The following is a 24,339-nucleotide window of genomic DNA, read 5'->3' as shown; positions in this document are numbered from 1 at the left end:
TGAGGAAAATTGTGGGAACGCAGGCTTACCTCTTAAACGGCCTCAGTGTGCGCTTTGCCGACGCAGCGTCATGATGCTGAAAAGGGCCAAGATGGCGACTGCGGCCTTATATAACAATGCAGTCTCGCAGAATCTTGTGTGCTCTTGTGCACATATGCAAATGTACAAATTTGGAGGAATCTGTCTTTTATAAAAACAGGTACTGAAAATGAGTCTACGGAAAGTACCGACAGATGACGCTGCTGAAGTGAACTGAGGTTTTGTGTACTCTTTTTTTTCTTTGCAACAACAATTTCTTGTCATAAATAATTTTACCAAGAATTCTTCATAAGTTTTGGTTTCGCTTTTGATTATGGCTGAAGGAACTCAAGTTATATGCATATATTTTTTTCGTAAGTTTTTATTTCGGTTTCAATTCAAGTGGATGCACCTAAGTTATATGGATATATTCTTTTATTTTTGAAATCGCAACTTTATAATATATAAAAATCGATAGAACTTCTATAATAATATATACAAAATCTGCAAGAATTAAAATATCATATTTAGCTTTGCCGGGCATTCATGCTAGCTTGTGCAGTTTTAACAAAAAAAGCTACAATAATATCAGAACATCTCCATTTAGACTGAGCATCTACAGAATGCCAACATCAATGTATTACATATGAATGAGTCCCCTGTGGAATTTCCACAGGTCCTGCTAGTTAAGTTATTTTATGATTATTTTCCAAACATATATATATATATATATATATATATATATACTGGGGGGGGGTACCCGGCGTGGCTCGGGTGGTTGTAGGTGTTGGGGGAGGGGGGGTCAAAACAACTCTGTTTTAAAAAAAATACGTTTGCCGGGTGTTTGGAGGTGTAAAAGAAAAAAAAAAGTTTTAGTAGGAAAGTAGGCTTGAACCCTGAACCTTTAACGTGGAGGTGGAAACTAAATTGAAAAAACCCTGGGACCTAACCATCTCGGCCACGAGAGAAGATGAGTGAAAAGCATCTTAATTTAACGTTTATAAAATGAAATTGACAGGTGCGAGAAACTTAAGTTGCGTGATGTTTGACCTTGAAACATGACACGGCTGCAAGCCAGTTTTCGCTTGTTTTATACTGAAAAGCAAAAGAAACACAACGACGATCGAAATATCTGGGAAAAATAGCACGTGAAAGTCGGGCAAATTAAATACACACACAACCCCCGTTCTTAAGTCGTAGATATTATCATTTAGGCATGATATAAAAAGTTTTAAGAAGAAGCCAGCTGAACAAGAAGACCGACAAAAAAAGCCTTTTGCAGACACAAAAAGCGAACATATGTACGTACGTACACACATACCTACACACATTTTAATATATATAGACTAGTTTGTACCCGGCGCTGCCCGGGTGTTTGGAGATGTGTGTGGTTTTAGGGTGTAGTGTCAGGGGAGGGGGTAAAATAAAAAAAAAGTTTTTGTAGGTAAGTATGAAGGATCGAACCCGAACCCTTGAGTCGAAGTTGGAAATTAAAGTGTGAAAAAAACCGTGCGACGTTAACCTCTGGGCCACCACGAAATAATAATGGAAACCTGTTTGTGGGGCAGTATTTTATTTACTGCAGTGCAGGATTTTCTTTTTTTTTTTTTTTTTTTTTTTTTTCCCCCAAGATGTTGTGGGGAAAACCAGCTCCCCCATAAAAAGGGGATTGTCCAAATTGAATAGCAATTGTCTGATATAAGGGGAAACTCCACATTGATCAAAGCTGATTGCTTTTGGACGTTTCTGGCGATCATGACCGGAACTCTGCTGCCAGAATTAGTTTCGCTTTTATTATATGAAAAAGCTTAATGCACATGCGGCGATCGAAAAATGTTGTTTATCTTTTCAAAGTTGAACAAATTAAATAGACAGGCAAGCCCCGTTGTTAACTGGTAGATATTATAATTTAGATGTGATATAAAAAGTTTTAAGGAATGAGTCGACCGAGAAGTCCAGCGAAAAAAGCCTTTTACAGACACACACAAAAAGTGAACATACATACATACATACATACATACATACATACATACATACATACACACATTTTCGCTTTTATATTTATAGATAATGGTGACTATGAGTATCAGCTTTTTTGTGGGGGACTGGTCCAGTTTTTTTGATTTGCACTTGTATATAGTGTTATGTTCTATAAGGAATAAAGCATAAGGTGTGAGAAAGAAAAAGACAAAACAGGATGGACGTTTTGACTGATTGATTTACAATCATTATTGAATTTATTGATCTGATGTTAGTGATGAAAGATTGTCAGAGAGAGAATTATTGGAGTGAGTTGTGTGTCTCTTTTGAAGATAATTGAAGTGAAATTTTCTGTGTAGACATTGTGTCAATTGTTGCAATATTTTGGACCTATTAATGGAGTATGATCCCACACAGTCGGACGATTCTATTTATAAACGATGCTGCTAAGAACTGACGAATCAAATAAATTCACGTTCTGCTACCAACTAATCAGAAACCAGAATTGCTTCATAAATATTAAACCTTTTCTGGAACAATTTCACATGTTCTTTCCCGGGTTTCGACACGGTAAGAATATTTTGTTCTGTGGAACTGTCTACTACAAACAAGTCACCTCCCAGGACTTGTGTGTAACAGCGAACCATCTGAAACTGTTCTGAAACTCAAAATGGTTTACACTTCTAGATATTAGGATGGTGCTGATCGTGTGGAAGTCATCATATGTAATGATATTAGAAGTGGTGTTTCATCCCTTAGAAGTTGATAATTAAGCTGGGTTTGACAGTTATCATTTTGTAACGATATTAATTCAGAATTTGACCTCCTTGAAGTATCATTTATGATGATAATTGGAACAAGATTGTCCAGTGCTGCTGCAGGTTATTGAGGTTGGTGCTGCTGTGTGGAAATAATCATGTGAGTTGTCAAGAACCCTTAGCCTAGTGGCCAGGATCAAATTGGTAGTTCCCTTACGAAAGTTGTGGTTCTGACTGACAAGGGATCGTTTGGCAATGTTGCTGCTCCCCTGAGTCTCTCTGCTGGGTGAGCTTGTGCTCTGCCTGTATATAAGAAATTTAGCAGGCACCCCTATTTCCATGGTGACAATGTTTTGTTTGGTTGAAGTTAGGTCACAGCAACCAATCAAATTCTAGGTTTCTAACCAATCAGAATTGATTATTTTTGCAGAAATCGTTCTTCTTGCTCCTGCTGCCAATTTTATTGCTGCTCCTGCTGTGAGTTTTGTTGATACTGCTACTGTTATTTTGATAATTTCAAAGGGACTCCATCAGTTTTCTGTTATGCCAGGTTAGTATAAAAATAAATCGGAATTAGATCTTATCAATGACTATGGGCAGTGAGCATTGAAGAAAAAACAAAAACAAGCATGAATTTGATCCAAATTGTGTGTTGAACGATTTCAAATTTGCAAAGAGCATGAAATCGTGGTTAAAACAAATTATTTTAAGTGTATAATGGATAATGATGTTGCTTAGCGTGTTCAAATTCTGTTGAAGCCATAAAAATGACTTTCCTTAATATCTTTGGAAAGGTATGAATTCATCTCTGATCCATCCAGCTAGATGCAAAATAGTAGAATAGATTTGGTTTTTAAACATTGGTTAACAATTCAAGGAGAAAGACAGCTCTAAATTAGAACTGATTTTAATCAACATTTTTTTTTGTCTTATTTTTAAAATTGATTTTTGTGTTTCTTGTTTTTTTTTTTTTTCTTCTTTTTCTTATAGATTCTGTAAAAATCTACCAACCAATGGTTGATTCTTGGAAAACGGTCAAGGTTACAAAAGCCAAAAAGAATTGCTTCAAAGCAAAACATTTTGACTTCAATTTTTTACAAATAAGGAATTTTAAGGTACTTTTTTTTCTTTTGTTCTTTCTCTCTCTTTTTATTTCTCTCTCTTTGTTTCTCTTTCTCTCACTTTTTCATTACAAGGCTCAGATGTGAATAAAAACAAATCCTACCCCTTCACTGTAGAGATCCCTAGATGTCAGAAACCCTTCTACTCTTTGAATTTCTTTTCTTGGATTGTTAGACTTTGGAATTACCTCACTGTTTTCTGCTTCCGTGATTGTACTGACATGCAGAAGTTTATTTGCAATGTGAACAGACATCTTGCTGCTCAACTCTCTGCAGTTTCTTTTTTTTAAGTAATATATGCATTCTGTCTTTAAAATAAATTTTTTTTTTCCCGATGAAATAGTAAAAATTAAATAATAAATATAATTAATATTATAAGTTTTTTATTTTATTTTATTGCATTTTAACCCCAAACAAGGCACAGTGCCACTTTTATATAGGGGACTACTATCGGAGACATAAGTTTCAGGGATAATATGTAGGAAGTTGAGCAGCAAGATGTCTGTTTGCATTACACTTGAACTTCTGCATGTCGCTACAGTCCGGTAGCAGTCCTAGGAAAGAAACTATTATAGTAGAAGGCTTTTTACATATAGAGATTTCTATTGTGTAGGGGTGGGATTTTGCTGCTTGTTGGGTTTGTCAGGGGTATTTACATTGAGGAGGAACAAGGGCTTGTAGTTCGTCAGAGCACCTAGCATAAAAATACTTGTAAAACGGGTAAAGGAATGTAACATTACATAGATGGGACAGTGGGTGAAGCCTAGCTGATAGTATGAGACCTATTAGGTTGGCGACACTTTTTTGAACTCTGTCTAAGAGGGAGAGACTAGTAGTAGATGCACCAGCCCAAATGTGGCAACAATACTCCATACATGGGCGAATGGCGGCCTTGTATGGTACAGGATACTTTCAGGCATAAGTAACTTTCTAGCATGGTAGAGAGAGAGAGAGAACATCTTCTTTGCAGCAGCCTTGGCAATGCCCTCAATGTATCTGTTTCAACTCGTGTTCCTGTGAACGTTAGGAGTTTGAACAAAGTACTTTCAGGTAATGTATCATTAGCAAAGTCCATTAGTGGTTGAGCAGGTTTTTTGTAGTTCTTAAAGGAAAGAAGCTTAGTCTTAGCAGCATTGAATGTGACCATCCATTTTTGTCCCCATTCCACTACAGATTTTCTACCATTGCCTTGGATACAGGTTCATTCATTTTTCCCTCGTGCCTGTTATAGAACATGGTGTCATCAGCAAATATACCCATCTCCGAGACAATTTTATCTGGGAGGTCATTTATGAATATCAGGAATAATAAAGGTCCAAGGATCAACCCCCTGAGGTACATTCGCATTTATATTATACTAGCGAGTGGTACCCGGCGTTGCCCGGGTGTTTGGGGGGGGGGGGTAAAAAATAAAAGTAAGTATGAGGATCGAACCCGAACCCTTGAGGCAAAATTGTAAATTAATGTGTGAAAACAAAAAAAACAAAAAACGTGCGATGTTAACCATTGCCCCACTGCGAGATGCTAACAGAAACACGTTTGAATTTATCTAATTAGTTGGATTTAGTAGGTGCCCGTTTTAATGAGTTTGACTGCGGGATAGTATTCATTTACTGCTGAACGCTTTTTTTTTTTTCCACCCCCAAGATGTTATAGGAAAAAGACTAACCCACATGCGGCGAGCAACAAATATTGAATATTTATCTTCCCGAAAGCGACCAAATTAAATAGACAGGCGAGCTTCGTTGTTAACTGTGAGATATTACCATTTATATGTGATATAAAAAGTTTTTAAAAGTTGTGAACCGACCGACCGCTTCTCTGAAAGAAGCCTTTTGTAGACACACAGAAAAAGCGAACACACATACATACATTTTCGCTTTTATATATATAGATTGTTTTGATGTATGACCATGAACGACAACCTGGATTCTTCTCTTTAAGAAGGATTTAATTATGTTAAGCATTCGTCCAGTAATACTATAGGATCCTGTTTTGGATCTGTTCTGCAGTAGAACAGACTTACCTAAACCCATACTGTTGGTCAGACAGAAGTTTAGCAGCTGTGGGGTTGTGGACTAGAGCTTGATTAATTATGGGCTTAAAAATTTGGATAAAATGTGGGAGGAGGCTAATGGGGCAATGATTTAATGGGTAGGTTCTTTTAACAGAATTTTTGTAAACGGTTTTCCCACAGTATAGAAAGCAGATTCATTAAGGCATTTGTTGAAAAGTTTGGAGAAAACTGGAGCAACCTCAGCAGAGCATTTTAATAATTTCGACAGAAATCTCTATTTGATCCATTAGAATAGCCTGCTTTCATTCTGGCAGCCATAACCGGGTAGAAGTCCTGAGTAATTTGCAAATTATAGAAGAGTGTCACTTAGAACTGGATTGTACTCTGTACTTTATCCACTATGCCACAGGTCCTTGCGGACAATTTTAGTATGAATTTTGGGAGTCTTAAACCTATACATGTTTTTAGTTGTGTAGTCTTATATACTTATAATAACATAATAAGTAAATGCAATACTTTTTTTTTTTTTTTTCTGACACATTTTTATCATTTGATATTGAAAAAGGTTTCATTTTATTTTCAGTATTTTTGTAATGACAATGATGAAAAAAGAACATCAAAATTGAAATTGATTTTCAGCAAACAGTAAGTTTATTTTATTTATATTGTCATCATGCTCAGAAAGAGGGGGTGACTGAAACCTGAGCAATGCGTACAGATGGGAAACAAATGTTTACATGCTGATACAGGATGAGATGATAAAATTGTCATCCTAGAAAAAAACGACCTGATTCCATTTGTTTAATGAAAACCGGTTTTCTTTTTTTTTTTGCAGACCATCTACTAGTTGGCCAGTTGTGTACAAATCTCAATGGCGATAGGAGCCTTCTATCATGTCTGAATTATGACAACAGGACCATTACCAGCACCCTCAAAATGCATCGCTGGACCGAGGTGTTCCCAAGGAGATGAAAACAAAGTTTCTAGTTAGTTATGGTCTTTAGTGTGGTTTCAGGTTAGGCTCACATCATGCCACCTCATCTTTGAAGTCGGCAAAATGTATCTGGATGTGCTGAATAGTGTAGTGATCCACTGGTGCAATCAGATGGCTGCAGGCAGACCCTGGGTGTGGCAACAGGACTCAGCATCAGCCCACATATCCAAAGAAACCAAGGCATGACTTCAGAAGGAATGCTACAACCTTGTACCCTTCTCTCACAGATCCTGCTATGCTAATAATTGCCACCATTTCCTGAAACAACTTTAATTGCCTTGAATCGATTAAATTTATAGAAAAAAAATTTTTTTTAACTAAACCATACATGAAAAAATATTTAATCATAGTCCAATTAAATTAATAGTTCAATTAAATTAATAGTCCAATTAAATTATGAGTTCAATTAAATCCAAGTATCTCTTCTGATGCTACACTTTAGTTAATTTGTTTTAAGTCAATGGAAGGGAAACCCTTCTATGCTAAGGCAATTTATGATTTTTGTCTAGTGCCCCATTTTGAGGAGCTGGTTTCCCCCCCCCCCCCCCACATTAAAAACGACCTTTTGTCATATATTGTAGGGAAGCAATTAAATATCAATAGTACAATTAAAAATTTATTTTGTTTTGTATAATTCTGATGATAGAAGAATTAAAAAGATTGCTAGAACAGTTTTGTTTTTAAGATAAATAAATTAAAAAAGAAAAAAAAAAGAAGGTATTTAACCTTTTGACAGTTTATTTTAAAAAGTATGTTTTTGAATTGAACAAGTGTTTCTTGCAAATGAAATTGACTTGTGTCCCTGGGATGCATGGATAAGATTTTACATTTTTATGCATCCTTAACACAGGATGCATAGTTATCAGAAACGTTTTCATAATTTCATTCATAATTTTATTTTTTTTCAAGCATTTTTCAATACAGATCAGTTGATAATGACCCAAGCACTTAAAATCAAGAATTTTAGAATTTAAAATCAAGCTTACACATTGTTTCTTCAAATTGAAATATTTTGTTTTTTGTTCTGTTGAATATGACTAAATTAGGTCAGATTAATATTCTGTAAAAGATATTAGTTTCAAAACTGTTGATGTGAATTCTTCCAAGTGCCGTCACACGATAACTGTATACAGTTTTAAGTAGCTGAAGAGCAGCTAACAAATATCTAGGTAAAATCTGCCTTCCTGACAGTTTTAGATATGTTTTGTATATACAAATTTTAAAATATCAAAAAAAAAACTGTAGGCAACAAAATGTGTCTTGAAACCAAATCCTATGGACAGAGACAGGAAAGAGATATCTAGAGGACAATAACACCACTGTTTTTGCTGGGTTGAACACCATGCCCCAGTCCTCTGTCCACTCTGACACAAAAAGCAAGTGTTCATTTTTGTATTTGCTTGTGTCTAATCTGGTGACCTGCAGTACAACTTCATCTATGTACTTGTCTATGAGTTCTTGGCCAAAGTGTGATCAAAGGTGAGAACAGTAAAAGCGATGTTTAGGATTTTTTTTTTTTTTTAACCTCATAACTATGTCATTCTCGGCACTGCTCTTCGATCTAAAAAATGTATGGAAAAACCATTATTATTACAGATGGAAGATATCTTTTCAACACAAACGCTGACAGGAGCTCAGCAAATATGCAGTGGATGGCGATGATCACACCCAGCGACTACTTGATTGTACTAGAGGATCACCACACTCTTCAGCACATCCAGGTAAACTTTGGTGTTGACTTTTAAGCCGACTTTTAAGATGTGAGGTGGCATGATGTAGCCCTCACTTGAAACCACACCAAAGATCATAACCATGGCTGGAAAGTTTGTTTTCATCACCCTGTTATTTGTGGCAATCCAGCAATGCATTTTGACGGTGCTGCCAATGGTGCTGTTTTCATAACTTGGATCAGTAGAGAGCATGAGTTATACAGTGGCACATCTCCAATCTCGCTTATTGGACATTGTGTCACTTTCAAACATGATAGAAAGCTCCTATCACTCTTGGGATTTGTACACAACTGCCCAACTAGTAGATGGTCTGCAACAAAAAAAGAAAACCGATTTTCATCAAGCAGAAATAGAATCATGTCATCTTTTCTAGGGCGACAATTTTATCATTCCACCCTGTATAAGTCATGTTTTTTCTGGTCTGTCCATGTCTTGTGTGTTAGATTAAACATCCAGATGAGATTCGAACAAATGCTAAAATGCAAATTATTCTAATTACCCGTTCTTTTCTCTGGCTCATATGGATATGCTCTTCCAAGTTTGAACATGAAGGTTTTAATCCAAAGAATTTTAAACCAATGAAAATATTTCCAAGATTCAGAAAGTAAGACATGTGTGAAAATAATAAGCCAGTGCCAACTTCAAAATTCTCATGAGACCTGGTCAAGTAAATCAGTCACAAATGCACGAAAAAAAAACCCTCAAAACATATTCTCTACAAACCACCCTGTGCCCTTTAAGGCTGGTGTGGCAAGGTGAAAGAACTTGATGAATTGCATATCCAGCCTTCATCGACTTGCGCATATCTATAGACGCACTAACAAGAACCAGGTAAACGCACACACATACACAATGCTGCTAAATACTCACAAACACATATATTTACATAATAAACGTTTTTAAGTTGTGCTTACTAACCCAACTTTCTTCACCAAACACGCATTTGTATGAATGACTAAAAAAATATCCTTTATATTATCTCTTGCATTAAAAATGTTTGGTTATAAATTTCGTTTCTTCTCAGTTTTTGCATTTATGAAACTTTTTATGTTTTAAGTAGCACTTGCTACCTGGTGACCCTTTTTATTCTCTTAATGTTTTGTTTTATTCTCATTCTCTCATGCAGGCATCTTTATCTTTTTTTCTATTTATTTATTATATAAAAGGAACTTTGTGTGAGTTCATTCCATATAGACTCCAAAATAGCCGGACCGATTTTTATGAAACTTCACATGAAGGTACTTTATGTACCTGGCAGTGTTCTTAGATAGGTTTTGTATCAGAATGTCTGTGATAAATATCAATAACCAAAATCTGATGAAAGAAGGAACAGGCGATTTTGACCAAAGTTAACACCTTACACAGCCTAACATCACAAGTGCATTTGAGAAGTATGATCTTTTGATATCACAGAGGTGCGTTTGAAATGAATGTTTCTCTTTAAAATACAATTAAACCATGATACTTGACTTTTTCATTTTATACTTAAATTCAAGCCATTATCACTGCACAACCAGTAAGGCTAGACATAAAATCAACAGTAAGTTCTTTGATATGACAGGGTATGTTCGAAATGAATGTTTCTGTTCAGAGCACAATTGAAGTATGATACTTGACTTTAATTCAAGCCATTATATATAAAATAATTTTATAAAATCAACAGTAGGTTCTCTGCAGTGAAATGTGAACTACAATGCATTGTGAACTAAGTTACAGTGGGAAGGCATGTGAAATGGGTCCCCATCTAGAACAGACAATCGATTTGATAAAAAAAAATGGACGATTTCACCAATTTTGATAATAAAAAAATATGGGAGTGTGAAACATTCGTTGATCATCATTCAATTCCGGGCAACGTTGGGTCACCCTGTTAGTATATATATATATATATATATATATATATATATATATATATATATATATATATATATTTCCTTCAATTTCTTCCTTTGTTTAAACCATAACTTTTATGCCCGAATTCATATTTAATGTTGGTGTGGTTCTTGTCAACCAAAATGGTCCCTACCAAAGCCAGGGACCATGCCACAATTGTTTTCTATTCATTTTAATACAAAAAAATGATTAACAAAAAAAAAACTTGAACAAAACAGGATTTATTTACATTTAACAAAAAACTGGATGCATTTCCCTTCTTTTCATATTTTGATTTCATAAAAAATATAAAGGAATTTATGCATATTCATAATCTGACAATATTCTCCAGAGATTTTGTCTCAAGACATATCAATAAATCTAATCTAAATGGGTGAATGCTTGGTCGTGATCCATCAAGAAAGGAATGAAAGAGGACGTAGTCTTTCAGGATATGCCTTTTCTATGACATGATCAACCTAATTCTCCGCCAATAGGAAAAACCAGACCCAACATCCTGAATTTTCCAATCGGTGTTTCTGTTTATACAGATGTGGAGGAACTTCTTAAGTGTGTTCTTATAACTCTCAACTAAGCCACTTTCTAGTGTAAACATATGAAAATAAAATTTAAAAAAAAAGAAAAGAAATATGTATTATGCACATTTAAAAAATTTTTCTTTCCAAAAAATAAGATTCAAAGATCAATCAAACTCCAGATTTTTTTTTTTTTTTTAATAAACAAAGTTCAGATTTTTATAAACATTTACTTATTTAAATTCTAATTTTCAACCCATGTAAGTCTTCATCAGAAAAATGGAAAGAATATATTTCTTTTTCTTTATACAGCATTTAGCCATAGACTTCTGTTCTTGTTAAAGATCGAGATATTTTTATGTACAAATCAAATGGCTTTGTGCTATGGTGTACATGTGTGATTTAGTTATAGGAAAAGTAGTTCCACCAATTTCAAAAATTAGAATTTAAATGTTTATTTAAAAAAAAAAAAAACCCTGCATTTTAACTGGTCTCTAAACTTATATTTTTTTCAAATTTCAATGCTTTTTCAAAAGGTGGAAATACTTTTACTACTACTATACTTTTAAAATTTTTATTTCTTTTCATTAAATTTAAATTGTTTTCTAAACCAATAAATATAGCTGAATTCAGAATGCTGGATTAAATTCTTTACAACCCCCCCCCCCCAAAAAAAAAAAACATCTTTTTTGTGGATACATTTGCTAAGTCTAAGATATAAAAGTTTTTATGAAAGTTTCCTGTAAATGCTCTTAGACAAGGTTCAAAAGAGTCGCCAACCTAATAGGTCTCATACTGTCAGCTAGGCTTAAACCATTGTCCCATCGACCAAATGTAGCATCCCTCAGCCTGTTTTACAAGTATTTTAGTGGTAGGTGCTCTAAACTACAAGCCCTTATACCCCTTGATGTAAATACCTCCCAAAATCCGACAAGCAGTAATATCCCACCCCCTATGCAGTAGAGATCCCCAGATGTAAGAAAGCTTTCTACTCTAATAGTTTCTTCCCCCAGAACTGCTAAACTTTAGAATCCCCTCCTGGGTTCCTGCCTCCTTGACTGTATTGATATGCAGAAGTTCAAGTGTAATGTAAATAAACATCTTGCTGCTCAACTCCCTACATAGTACCTCTGCAAATCATGTCCCATATCATCATCAAAGTGGCACTATGCCTTGTTTGGGGGTGAAAATGCAATAAACAAATTTAAAAAAAAATCATTTTCATCAAATAGAGACGATGTATATTCATTTGCTTATTGAGCCGACTTTGCATGCTTGCAATTTGATTCCTACTCCATTGAATTGAAAAACAAAAAAGATAAAAATTCTCTCTCTCTTTTGATTTCTCTCTCTCTCTCTCTCTCTCTCTCTCTCTCTCCTCTTTCATTCTGTTTTAGCAAGACCTGTGGAAATTCCATGGAATGATAGATATATTTAATCAACAAATGTTTTGATAAAGCTGATATTTTTCTCGATAACACAAAAAAAGTTTTTTTTTGTTTTTTTTTTGTTTTTTTGACAGAAAAAAAATAACACACAGCAAATATGAAAATAGTGTCCATTGCATTTTAAATATAACACTGACCCAAATGAGATAAATTAATAAGTACTAATAAATAATTAGAAAGTAATATTGTGCTACATAGTTCAATACCAGTAATAAAATCATATTGTAAAAGGCAATGTTAAATTTTCCTTCAGTCCAGCACTTCCTGGCAAACAATGATTTTTTTGATTGTTCCCTTTTTTTACGTAACCTTTTGCTGACTTTGTTTGAAGAACCACTCCACATAGAAATTACTATGAGTTCCTTTAAACGGGGCTACATCAAAGGGAGGCCACTGTCATATTCTTGTCCAGAGTTGCCTAATTAGCCTTTTGAGAGCCAATTTTGCAAAGTGGGCTTTTTTTTTCTTTTTCTTTTTTTTTTTTTGTTAAGCGATGTGGCTTTCAAAAATTGTATTTGGCTTTTTGCACGGATTAATGTATAGTTTAACTAAGGGAGGAACAAGTAGAATATTATATATAACTAGCAGGCTGCCCAGTATTGCCCGGTGATAAAATGCGCATAAATATTATATTCTAATTCATATAGAAACTGAGACATGTACATGTGAGTATTTTTTTTTTTTTTTCTAAACTGTTCACTCCTTGTAAGTAAAAAAAAAAAACCCAAAAAAACTCCTCACGCTGAGACTGAAATCAAAACCTAAAGACAGTGAGTCAAGTACAATAACCATTAGGCCAGTCTGACACAATGTTTAAAAATTGTTTTCAAACCTACTTATTCTTGATGTAAGCAATCTGTCATGCCAACCATTCATGCATGCGCAGTCATGAAACAATTAGCAAACAGGTAAAAATTCAATGATTCCTATGTAACAATTTTTCAATTTTGACCTTTTGGCAGCTCTTTCCCTCCCCCCCCCCCCCGAATAAAAACCGATTAAAGGTTTCCACTTGTCTGAATGTCCTATATACCAAATTTCAAGTCTGTAGATCAAAAATTCGTTGAGTATATGCATGGAGATGTGTCCTCGCACACATTCTCACTTTTATAGATATACTAGCAGGCTGTCCGGCGTTGCCCGGTCGTAAAATATGCATAAATATTATATTTTAATTAATACAGAATTCTTACTTATTATAAACAAAAATACCATAGGTATAAAACGTTATGTTAAATTTCTTTTTTTAAAAATAAAATAAACAAACCAGAAAGAAACCGAGACGTGTATTGTATTTTTCTAAACGGTTCACTTGTACGTAAAACAAAATACTCAAGCCGAGATCAAAACCTAGACAGTGAGTCAAGTGCGATAACCATTAGACTAACTTGATATGATCTTTAAAATGTGTTTTCAAACCTACTTATTCTTAACATAAAGAAGCTCTCCTGTTTCACGGCTGCGCATGCGCACTCGTGAAACAGTTGAAAACAGATAAAAAATCCAATCACCCCCCCCTGTATGAAATTTTTCAATTTTGACCCCTTAGCAGCCCTTTTTCCAGATGAAAATTGATTAAAATGTTTTCCACGTGTCTGAATACTCAATATACCAAATTTCAAGTCTGTAGATCAAAAATTCGTTGAGTATATAGGTTGAGAAGTGTCCTTACACACACTGTCTCACTTTTAAAGATATATAGATCATGGAATATTTTTGTGTCTATATCAAAATTAAAAGAAACTCTTTTTCTTTTATTATTTATCGGTTGTTATTAGCGTTTAAACTCTCCTTCTTTGCTCATAAAATAAAATTTGCATACGTGATTATTGAAACGAGCGGGTACACTTAGTTCACTTTAATAATATAGAAGATGACAATAAACGTCACTTCGAATATTCCATAACTATCTCTTCTTGAAAAAGAAAAAGGAACTATAAGATTTCAGAATTCCTTCCCCTTAACCAAGATAAGCAATTTAAAGGGACATAATTCATAATTTTTTTTTCTTTTTCTTTCTTTTTTTTTTTTTTTTTCTTTTTTTTACTGTCGTTTCACTTCAAACATGGTACAGTGTCATTTTGACCTAAGGTGGCCACGATTTTGAAGTAAATTTACAGACACTATATAGGGAGTTGAGCAGCGAGATATCTGTTCACATTACACTTGAATTTCTACATGTCAGTACAGTCAAAGCGGTGGGATTTCAGTTCGAGGGAAGAAACTTTAAGTAGAAAATTTTTCAGCATCTAGAGATCTTTACAGTGTTGGGGTGGGATTTTGCTGCTTGTCAGGTTAGTCTAGGGTATTTACGTTGAAGGGATACAAATGCTTTGAGATTCTCTATCTATATAAGAGCCAGGTACGTCCAAGGATGGAATACTGTTGCCACATCTGGGCAGGAGCTGCTAGAAAGGACTTGTCCTGCCTTGATAGAGTTCAAAATAGACTTCATAGCCTCGTAGGAGATGTCCTTTTCTCCTCCTTGCAACCTCTATCTCACAGAAGAGATGTTGCGAATTTGTCTCTGATGTATCGTTATTTTCATGGAAAGTGTTCAACTGAGCTTCAATCTATGATCCCCCCTCGCCAAACTTTCACAAGAAACACTCGTCTAGCTGTAAACACTATCAATAATTTCCCCCACTCTTTATCTGTGCCTAAACCTAAACGTAGATTCCATGAACAAAGCTTCTTTCTTAGAACTGCACGCCTGTGGAATTGTCTTCCGTTTTCCTGCTTTCCGGCTGACTACAATATGGTTGTGTTCAAGTCTAAAGTAAATAAGTTCTTGATGGGCCATTCCATATAGGTTATTAAATTTGCCAAATTTTCATTACTAATGATTACTATATTGACCAATTTCTACTGTACACTCTTTAACCCTTATCCTTGAGTGGCCTCTGGGCTTTGATAATGTGGTGATGCCTTTGTAAAAAAAAAAAAAAAAAAAAAAAGTTCGTCGGAGCACATTCCATTAAAATAATTGTAAAACAGGCACAGATGCAACATTTTGACGATGGGACAAAGGTTGGGGTTTGCTTGCTAGTATGAGACCTATTAGGTAACTTTTTCTTTTTTTTTTTTTTTTGAATCCTGTGTAAGAGCAAGACACTAGTGGTAGATGCACCAGTCCAGATGTCGTAACAATACTCCATGTATAGGCAAATAATGACTTTGTAAGAGGTAAAGGATACTTCAAGGTGTGAGTAACCTTCTAGGATGGTAAAGAGAGCTCACCTTCGCAGCAGCAGCAGCAGCTTTGGTAATGATCACTATGTATTTGTTCAACTCCTGTTGCTTGTGAATGTTAAGTTTGGACATATTATTACTACAGACATAATTTTACAACAAAGCTGAGGAGTTTGAGCATATTTTTAATACTTTTTTTTTTTTTTTTTTTTTTTTTTTTTTAAATTACATTTTCACCCTAATCAAGGCACATTGCCACTTTGATGTAGGGGGCTACTATCAGGGACATAAGCTACAGGGGTACTATGTGGGGAGTTGGGCAGCAAGATGTCGGTTCACGTTACACTTTAACTTCTGCATGTCAGTACAGGTGGCGAAGCAGGCACTCGGAAGGGAATTCTAGCGGTTCTGAGATAGAAACTACTGAAGTAGAAGGCTCTCTTGCATCTAGGGATCTCTGTGAAGGAGTGGGATTTTGCTGCTTGTCGGGGGTATTTACGTCGAGGGGGTACAAGTGCTTGCAGTTCAGAACATTCACCGCGTAAAAGTACTTGTAGAACAGTCAGTGGGATTCTACATTTTGTCGATGGGACAGAGGCTGAAGCTTAGATGACAGTTCAGGACCTATTAGGTTGACGACTCTCTTTTGAACCTAGTCTAGAAGTGAGGGACTAGTAGCAGATGCACCAGCCCAAATATGACAACAATACTCCATACATGGGCGAATGGTGACCTTATAGAGGTACAGAATACTTTCAGGCATTAGTAGCGTGTATTGTTAGTTATGGCAATTTGTGGTTGAGAAGGTTTCTTGTAATTATTAAAGAAAAGAAACTTAGTCTTGAGCACATTAAATGCTACCATCCATTTACATCCTCATTCCACTGCAGATTAAGGTTACAGCCTTTAAGGTTACAGCCATTGCCTTAGATATGTGTTCATTCGTATTTAGAAAGTTAAAATATTCCGGTATTGTTGAATTATTAACTAAAGTAGAAAATGGACTTTAAGTTTGCATTTAGCAAACGCGTAACTCTTATTTTCCTTTAGTCATCACATTTTTATAAGTGGGGTTTCTGAAAAGGAGGAACAATTGCTGTTTTCTGGATTGTAATCTATCCATCTAATACTTACTGTTAGTTAGTTTTTAAGCTTGAAGTATTTTATTTATTTTTTTTTAGCTCCTCATGCCTTGTCTGGAGCGATTACCATGAAAAAAAAATTGAACTAAGTTTGTTAATTTTGTTGTTTTAATTTTATGAAATGATTGGATGCACAAGCTGCCTTCAATAATGTGGATGAAATATGCGACTTTTTGGCGGTTTAGCCAAAATTTCCAATGAAACAGCTTCAGGTTGTGTCCTCTCAGTCCATGTTTGGGTGCTGGGGTGAAGAGAAGAGTCTGAAGGAAGTCGTAATGGCCATGAAGGAGGTTATAGGCTAAAATTAGGTCACCCCCTCAGTCTCGGTGCTCCAGTAAAAAAAAAAAGGGTTCAGCCATCACATACGGGTCTCATAAATAAAGTTATGTAAACCTCACACTGATCGGGTTACCAGCTTCTGCACTCGCTCTAGATGCTGAATGTCACAAACCAGGTATGGAGACTATGCCTGGATGCCAGGTCGGACAAGCAATACATACATAAGGGGGAAGATTTCCGGAGTGAGGTTGGCGAAAGAGCGCTTTATGAGAAAAAGGGTACTCCTTGCTTTGTTGATGTAGAACAGTTGAAGTAGCAGGGTTAGAAAATATGAAAAAGCTGTAAGGATGGATTTTAAAGAAAGGGGGGGGGAACCTAACAAGAGATTAGTTTGTTTTTAAGTCAATTTCTAAAAGCCATCCAACATATACCAGCATATAAAATGGATATTAAACCAAATACAATGACATCAGCAACAAAAAGATTTTTTTTTGTTTTTCCAGAAAGCTTATGTACGAGTTTCAGTTGCGAAAAACGTTTGACACATCTGGTGGCTACGTGAAACATCTTGCGATGATTGAAATCAAATTTGGCACCATTGTTGCCATGTGGGGCTACCGAAATGAAATCCGTCTTGAAGTCGATGAACCTCCTCATATGTACGTGGGGACACGTTACTGTAATAAAGATCAACAGTTCGGCCCACACCAAAATGCTCAATACGACCGATCACGAACAACGGATCTAACTTTAGGGGAACTCTACCAAGTCCCATTTCATTATGTAAGTAAACATATTTCTTTTCAATATATAAATCAAAAATTAAATTAGTTTCTGATATCATTTTCATAACTTATTAACTAGCTCTACTCGCATATTGAGCACTGAAGTAAATGCTGAAAATTAATAAAATCGATACATAAAATATACCTCCTATATAAATTTTATGTGGATATGTAACTTAGCATGTGTGTGAGAAAATCAGCTGCAGTCGTAGGATAGCTGACTCGCAAAAATATTAGCAGCAGCAGCCATCTTAACACATATGCAAATTAAGCAAGTCTGCACATGCTGACATTACGGAAAGGAGAAGATGAAAAAAGAGAAAAAAGGACACCATGTGGTCGAGCAAAAAGGGAAGCCAAGTGTATGCTAGGGGAAGATGGACGTGTGAAGTCGAGGATGAGAAAGCGCTGGGGTGAGGGGAAGAGAGTCATCTAAAAAGCACATGTGATATGGCAGAGCGTTGTAAGACACAAGCGTGTGCAAATATATATCTGGGGTTTCTTATATCCGGGTTGTCCTTTGCATTAACAGAAGCTCTAATTTGAGTCCAGAGAAAATCTCTTATATCCGTTTTTATTGTATTAGGTTACACTGTGTATACAGCATAATCTCATCAACATATGGTAGCCATTAGGTCACCAAAGTTAAGCAACATTGAGCATGGTCAGTACTAAAATGGGTGACCCATTGTGAATTCCAGGTGGTGTATGTACTCTCCGCTTATCTTGGCAATGTTTCCAGTTATCCTGGACTTCTCCTTGCCACAGGAGTCGAGCAGTGCCGATTCAGGAGAGGTGTGTTTGGAGATTGAGCAACCCGTTTCACAATTACATAACTACTCTTACAGAGGTTGTCCATTGTCTTTTGAGACTAAACGGTGGCATCAATATATAATATATATATATATATATATATATATATATATATAATTTATTACTATTTCACCCCAAACAAGGGACAGCGCCACTTTGATGTATGGGGCTACTATCATGGACAGAAGTTGCAGGGATATTATGTAGGGAGTTGAGCAGCAAGATGTCAGAGTTGGGGAAGCAGGAACCTTGAAGAGAATTCCAAAGTCTAACTGTTCTGGGGAAGAAACTATTAGAGTAGAAGGCTTTCTTACATCTAGGGATCTCTACTGTGTAGAGGTGGGATTTTGCTGTTTGTCGGGTATATTTATGTCAAGGGAGGTACAAGGAATTGTAGTTTGTCAGAGTATCCATCATTAAAATACTTGTAAAACAGCCAGAGGGATGCAACATTTCGTTGGTGGGACAGAGGTTAAAGCTTAGACGACAGTTTAGGACCTATCAAGTAGGCAACTCTCTTTTGAACCCTGTCCAGGAGTGAGAGACTAGTAGCAGATGCACCAGCTCAAATGTGACAACAATACTCCATACATGAGCAAATGGTGGCCTTATAAAGGTACAGGATACTTTCAGTAAGTAACTTTCTAGCACGGAAGAGAGAACCTACCTTCTTTGCAGCACCTTGGCAATCTTCTCAATGTATCTGTTCCAACTCATGTTCCCTGTGAATGTTAAGCTGAGGACTTTGAAAGAAGTAGTTTCAGGTAATGTATTTTTAGCATTGCTATTGGTAGTTGAGAGGGTTTCTTATAATTATTGAAGGAAAGAAGTTTAGTCTTGGCAGTATTGAATGTGACCATCCATTTTGTCCCTGTTTCACTACAGATTGGAGGTCTTTCTCTAGTGTTTCTGCCATTGCTTTAGATATGTGCTCATTTGTTCTCCCCTCATGCCCATTATAGAATGTGATGTTATAGAGGTCATTTATGAATATTAGGAATAATAAAGGTCCAGGTAAAAAAACAATTTTGGTAGGTAAGTATGAGGATTGAACCCGAACCCTTGAGGAAAAGTTGGAAATTGAAGTGTGAAAAAAAAAAAGTTAACCATTGGGCCACCGCGAAATACTAACGGAAACACGTTTGAATTTACTTAACTATTTAGAATTGGCAGGTGCACGTTTTAATGACTTAATTAGGTCAACTTTGACTGCGGGGTAGTATTTCATTTACTGCGGGAACACTTTTTTTTATTTTTATTTTTCCAAGATGTTGGGGGGGGAACCAGCTCCCCATAAAAAGGGATTGTTCAAATTGAATAGCAATTGTCTGATATAAGGAATATATTTCCACATTGATCAAATCTGATTGCTTTCGGACATTTCCAGCGATCGCGACTGGAAAAATACCGCCAGAATTAGTGCCGCTTTTATAATGCGAAAAAGCCTAATCCACATGCGGCGAGCGAAAAATGTTGAATATTTATCTTTTCGAAGTCGAGCAAATTAAATAGACAGGTGACCTCCGTTGTTAACTCGTAGATATAATGATTTATATGTGATATAAAAAGTTTTAAGAAGTTGTGAGCCAACCGACCACTTCTTGGAAAAAAGCCTTTTACAGACATACACAAAAAGCGAACATACATATTTACACATTTTCGCTTTTATATTTATAGACTAGTCTGAGTGCCCGCTGTTGCCTGGATGTTTGGAGGTGTGTGCTGAGCAAAAATAAAAGTGGTAGTAGACAGACAGGTTCGATCCCGTACTGCAAAGGAGGCAAAGAACATGAAAAAAAAGACCCTGACATCTTTGCTGTTACGCTCATCGCTAAACTGGAAGTGCCGTAGGTTTAAATTAAGGCTAGACAATCGAAAAGAGAGTATGGCTCTCGAAAATATCTGAAAAAAAAAAGCGACACCGCCTTGTAGAAAACTGAGGGTGAAGGAATGAATGTTTTTGGCCAATTTTTCAATATTTGTCGTCCGAAAATCTGTTGCCTCTATCAAAAGTTTTAGGCAGACATACAAACATACATACATTTAAACAGACAGGTGAGATTTATATTATAGAAGGATTTAATTATGTTAAGTATTTGTCCAGTAATACTATATGATCTGATTTTCTGAAAACATTGTGCCATATACATACATATATATATATATATATATATATATATATATATATATATATATATATGAGATAGTTTATATATGAAATATCTTTTAAGGTATATATCCCTTATAATATTGTCGAAATTGCTTAAAATAATTTGTATTTTTGGTTGCATCCCACTGACCAGTGGAAAGAATCTAACCACAATCATAATTTTTGTTTTTCAATTGCTTTTAAGTATTTTCAAGTTTGATTTCTGGTTATTAAAGAGTTTGGTTCCTCAATAGTATTAGCTCTCATTCGGAATCTGTATTCACGCCTGTCTTTGATGTAAATAATATTCTCAGACTATCATTAAGATCTTTTTTGTTATTTATTTGTTCATTTATTTCTTAGCCTCAAACAAGGCATATTAATACTAAAGCATAAGGTGCTACTGTGGTAGGGGCAAGATTTATAGAGAGACAAGATGTTTATTGTCGGGGGGACAAAGACAGGCGTGAATACAGATTCCGAATGAGAGCTATTGAGGAACCAGAAATAAAACTTGAAAATACTCCAACAAAGGAGGGATTGGACCTAGTAATTCACTCCCATTCTTCTATTTGTTTGTTTACTCTTTTCTCAATAACCACGCCTTGGATTTTTTTTAATTTTGCATAAACATTAGTCATGATAAAAGTAAATATTTCACTCATGGAGGGGGACCCTGCATGCTTGGCTTGTTTGCTTTACATTTAAATTTCTCCATTGGTATGGTCGGTGAAACAGGGAGCAGAAAAGGCATTCCAAAGTGTCTGAAGAAAAGAAGCTATCAACATAGAAAATCTTCCGGCATCTAAGGATCATTACAAATGAAAAGGTAAGATTTAGCAGCTAATCAGGGTGGGTCAGGGATATTTTTGTTGAGGGAGGGGGTTACAAGTGCCGGAAGTTTCTTGGAGCACACTCCGTAAAAGTGCAGTGTCAGGTTTTTAAATGTTTTATGATTTATTTATTTCTTAGATCCGTTTGCATAAGACGTGTGTAAACAAGATTCTTCCATGCTTGTCGAGGTTCAACTCGCATTTTGAACAGATGCTGAAGCATCCATTGATTGAAGATGCAAACAAAATGCTCGCCCCAATGCAACTAATTGCACCGATGCTGCCCATTAGAATTAACAAAAGTTGTTCACAAAATGATAAGCTTCAAACAAACAAACAAGGTTGGTTTTGTTTTTTTTTTTTTGTTTTTTTTTCTTTTCAATTGTTTTGAATAATTTTAGTTTAGTGTGATTGTTTTGTTTTATGGCATATCAGTCCCTTTTGAGTTATTTAATTCAGAATCCGATCATTTTGGTAAGCGGAGTAGAAAATGGGCCTTGTGTTTAATTTCGGTAGCCGCATAACTCTCGCTTCCCTTATTTTGTCCTTTAGTGCTCACAGTCCAGGGGCGATGTTTCTGACAAAGCGAGAACAATTGCTGTTTTCTGGGTCAGAAACTATTCTAACACTTCTTGTTGAAAAGTTTTTGACTTTGAAGTACTATGCTTTTTTTTTTTTTTTTTAGCTCTTTACATCAAGTTGCTTTATACCTTGTCTGGAGCGATTACTAGAAAAAAGATTTTATACTTCAAGTTTTTTTTATATTTTCAATTATTTATTTATAGTATTTGCTTTGTTTTTCTTATAGAAGAATTTGTTTTTGTTTCGGCTATACCGAACATAATCAAGTTTTGCAAAGTAGGGGGGGGGGCAATAACATCAATGTTTGGTGCATTTTAGGTCAGGAAGCCAATAAAGGAACACTTAAATTTAAATTATGTTCCATTTAATTTGTGGGTTGTAGAAATATGGTCAATTTTATTAAACTTTAAAATTGCATAATAATTTTGATTTCCTTTTGATATTCCATTGAATATTACGTGTGACTGATAATAAATTCATGTGGTTTTGATCAGATTCTTCATGTAAGTGTTATGTTTTCTACCATTTTGTTGTGAAAGTGATAATAAATTTGATATGTCTGAAGCATAAACGATAAATATTGTTATAGTTGAATTTTTTAAAATTTTTTTTGTAGTATGATGACCAGATATAAGTTTTTACTTTTGTATTCTACTGATTTGTATGACTGAAAAAATTAAAAGGAAAAACAAATTAAGCACAGGAATAAATCATAAAAAAAACCCTGATAGGGGCCTAAAATGGTTGGATTTTTTATGGACCGTTTTTTTATGTGTCTGTAGCAGGTTAAGAGTTTTTAAGGGGGGTCAAAAAGGGGGTCAAAATTGAAAAAATCGTTACACATTTTGCACATTCATCTTAGTTTATTTTTAATCAGTTCATATGCGTGTCATGTTGGGTTAGGGTTAGGGTTTTAATCAGTTCATATGCGTGTCATGTTGGCACAGTGGTAACGTCACCAGCTTTGAATGCTACAGTTTTGCTTTCAGTTTCGATTCTAGTTGATGGCACCCAAATACTTATTTTTTTTTTTTTTTAAATCATGACTCTATAATAATATATACGAAATCTGGACAAATTAAGATATCATACTTAAGCATATTTTATGACCGGGTAAAGTCAGGCATCCCATCCCCTCCCACTATTAATTGTAATTTTTATTTGATTTTGTTCAAAGCAAAATCTTTCACTGCTGGTATCAATGTTAAAATAATAAATATTTATTGATTTTAAGCTACCACTAAAAATAAAATCTGTGGATCATCTTCCATGAGTGTATTTTTATGTTGAGAAAATATCTGCACATTCAACATGTAGTTTTACGATAATTGGGGGAAAAAATAACAACTCTACAGTTAAATATTTAGAGATTTATAAAGAATCAGTAAAAATATTGAAATCATCCCACCAATATAATATATATATATATATATATATATATAATGTATTTATTATTTGAATGCTTTTACAAAAGCTTTTACTGATTTATTTTTTCCAGAAATGGTTTTAATAATGGACCAAAATAATGCCCAGCCTAAAAGGACTGATATTGAACAGCATGCGAAGAGTTATGTTCGTGAATTAAGACCTTGTCCGCAGAGATTATCACTTTGATTTCTTCAAGGATCATAGATCAAGCAGATCGTTTAAATTATTTTGATGAAATTTTGTCCAATGAAATTAACTTATTGTTCAATTTAATTCATATGTACGTATATTTATACATGTATGTATGTGTAAGCTGTAGTTTACTGCTAGAACCAGCAGCAGTTACTAACTTTGATTTACACAACAATGTTTTCTTTTTAGTTTCGGCAATAAAGTTATGACCTTCAGTGATGTTTTTTCTATTTTTCTTTCATTTAAGTTAAAGTTATCTCTTTCTCTTCTATAAAATTTTATAATGAATTGATCAGATGATTATTCTAACAACTTCATTAACTTAACAGCTTATTGGCCCAATCACTGAAGAATAATTTACACTTGAAATATATAAATCCTTATTGGTTCCCTCAACAAAATAGGGATTGGATCTAGTAATTCACTCCCATTCATTTGTTTGCACTTTTCTCAATGACCATACTTTGGAT

The 24,339-nt window shown here is 35.0% G+C and overlaps 1 protein-coding gene across 1 annotated transcript in view; it reads left to right on the top strand.

Annotated features, from left to right (window-relative positions):
* Positions 1-24,084, top strand: part of LOC145260215 (uncharacterized) — a 51,081-nt gene extending 26,997 nt beyond the window's left edge. Inside the window, exons 3-7 of the mRNA XM_080118040.1 lie at positions 3,747-3,871; positions 6,478-6,539; positions 17,591-17,870; positions 21,807-22,008; positions 23,748-24,084. Coding sequence (XP_079974166.1) covers positions 3,747-3,871; positions 6,478-6,539; positions 17,591-17,870; positions 21,807-22,008; positions 23,748-23,863 — 785 coding nt within the window. The 3' untranslated portion in view covers positions 23,864-24,084. The remainder of the gene's footprint in view (positions 1-3,746; positions 3,872-6,477; positions 6,540-17,590; positions 17,871-21,806; positions 22,009-23,747) is intronic.
* The last annotated feature ends 255 nt before the right edge of the window (positions 24,085-24,339 follow it).

The sequence above is a fragment of the Euprymna scolopes genome, chromosome 36 (genome assembly GCF_053919585.1).
Source record: "Euprymna scolopes isolate OS-2025 chromosome 36, ASM5391958v1, whole genome shotgun sequence".
Taxonomy (NCBI): domain Eukaryota; kingdom Metazoa; phylum Mollusca; class Cephalopoda; order Sepiida; family Sepiolidae; genus Euprymna; species Euprymna scolopes.
The sequence above is the reverse complement of the archived record's forward strand: the minus strand, read 5'-3'. Positions and strand labels throughout refer to the sequence as shown.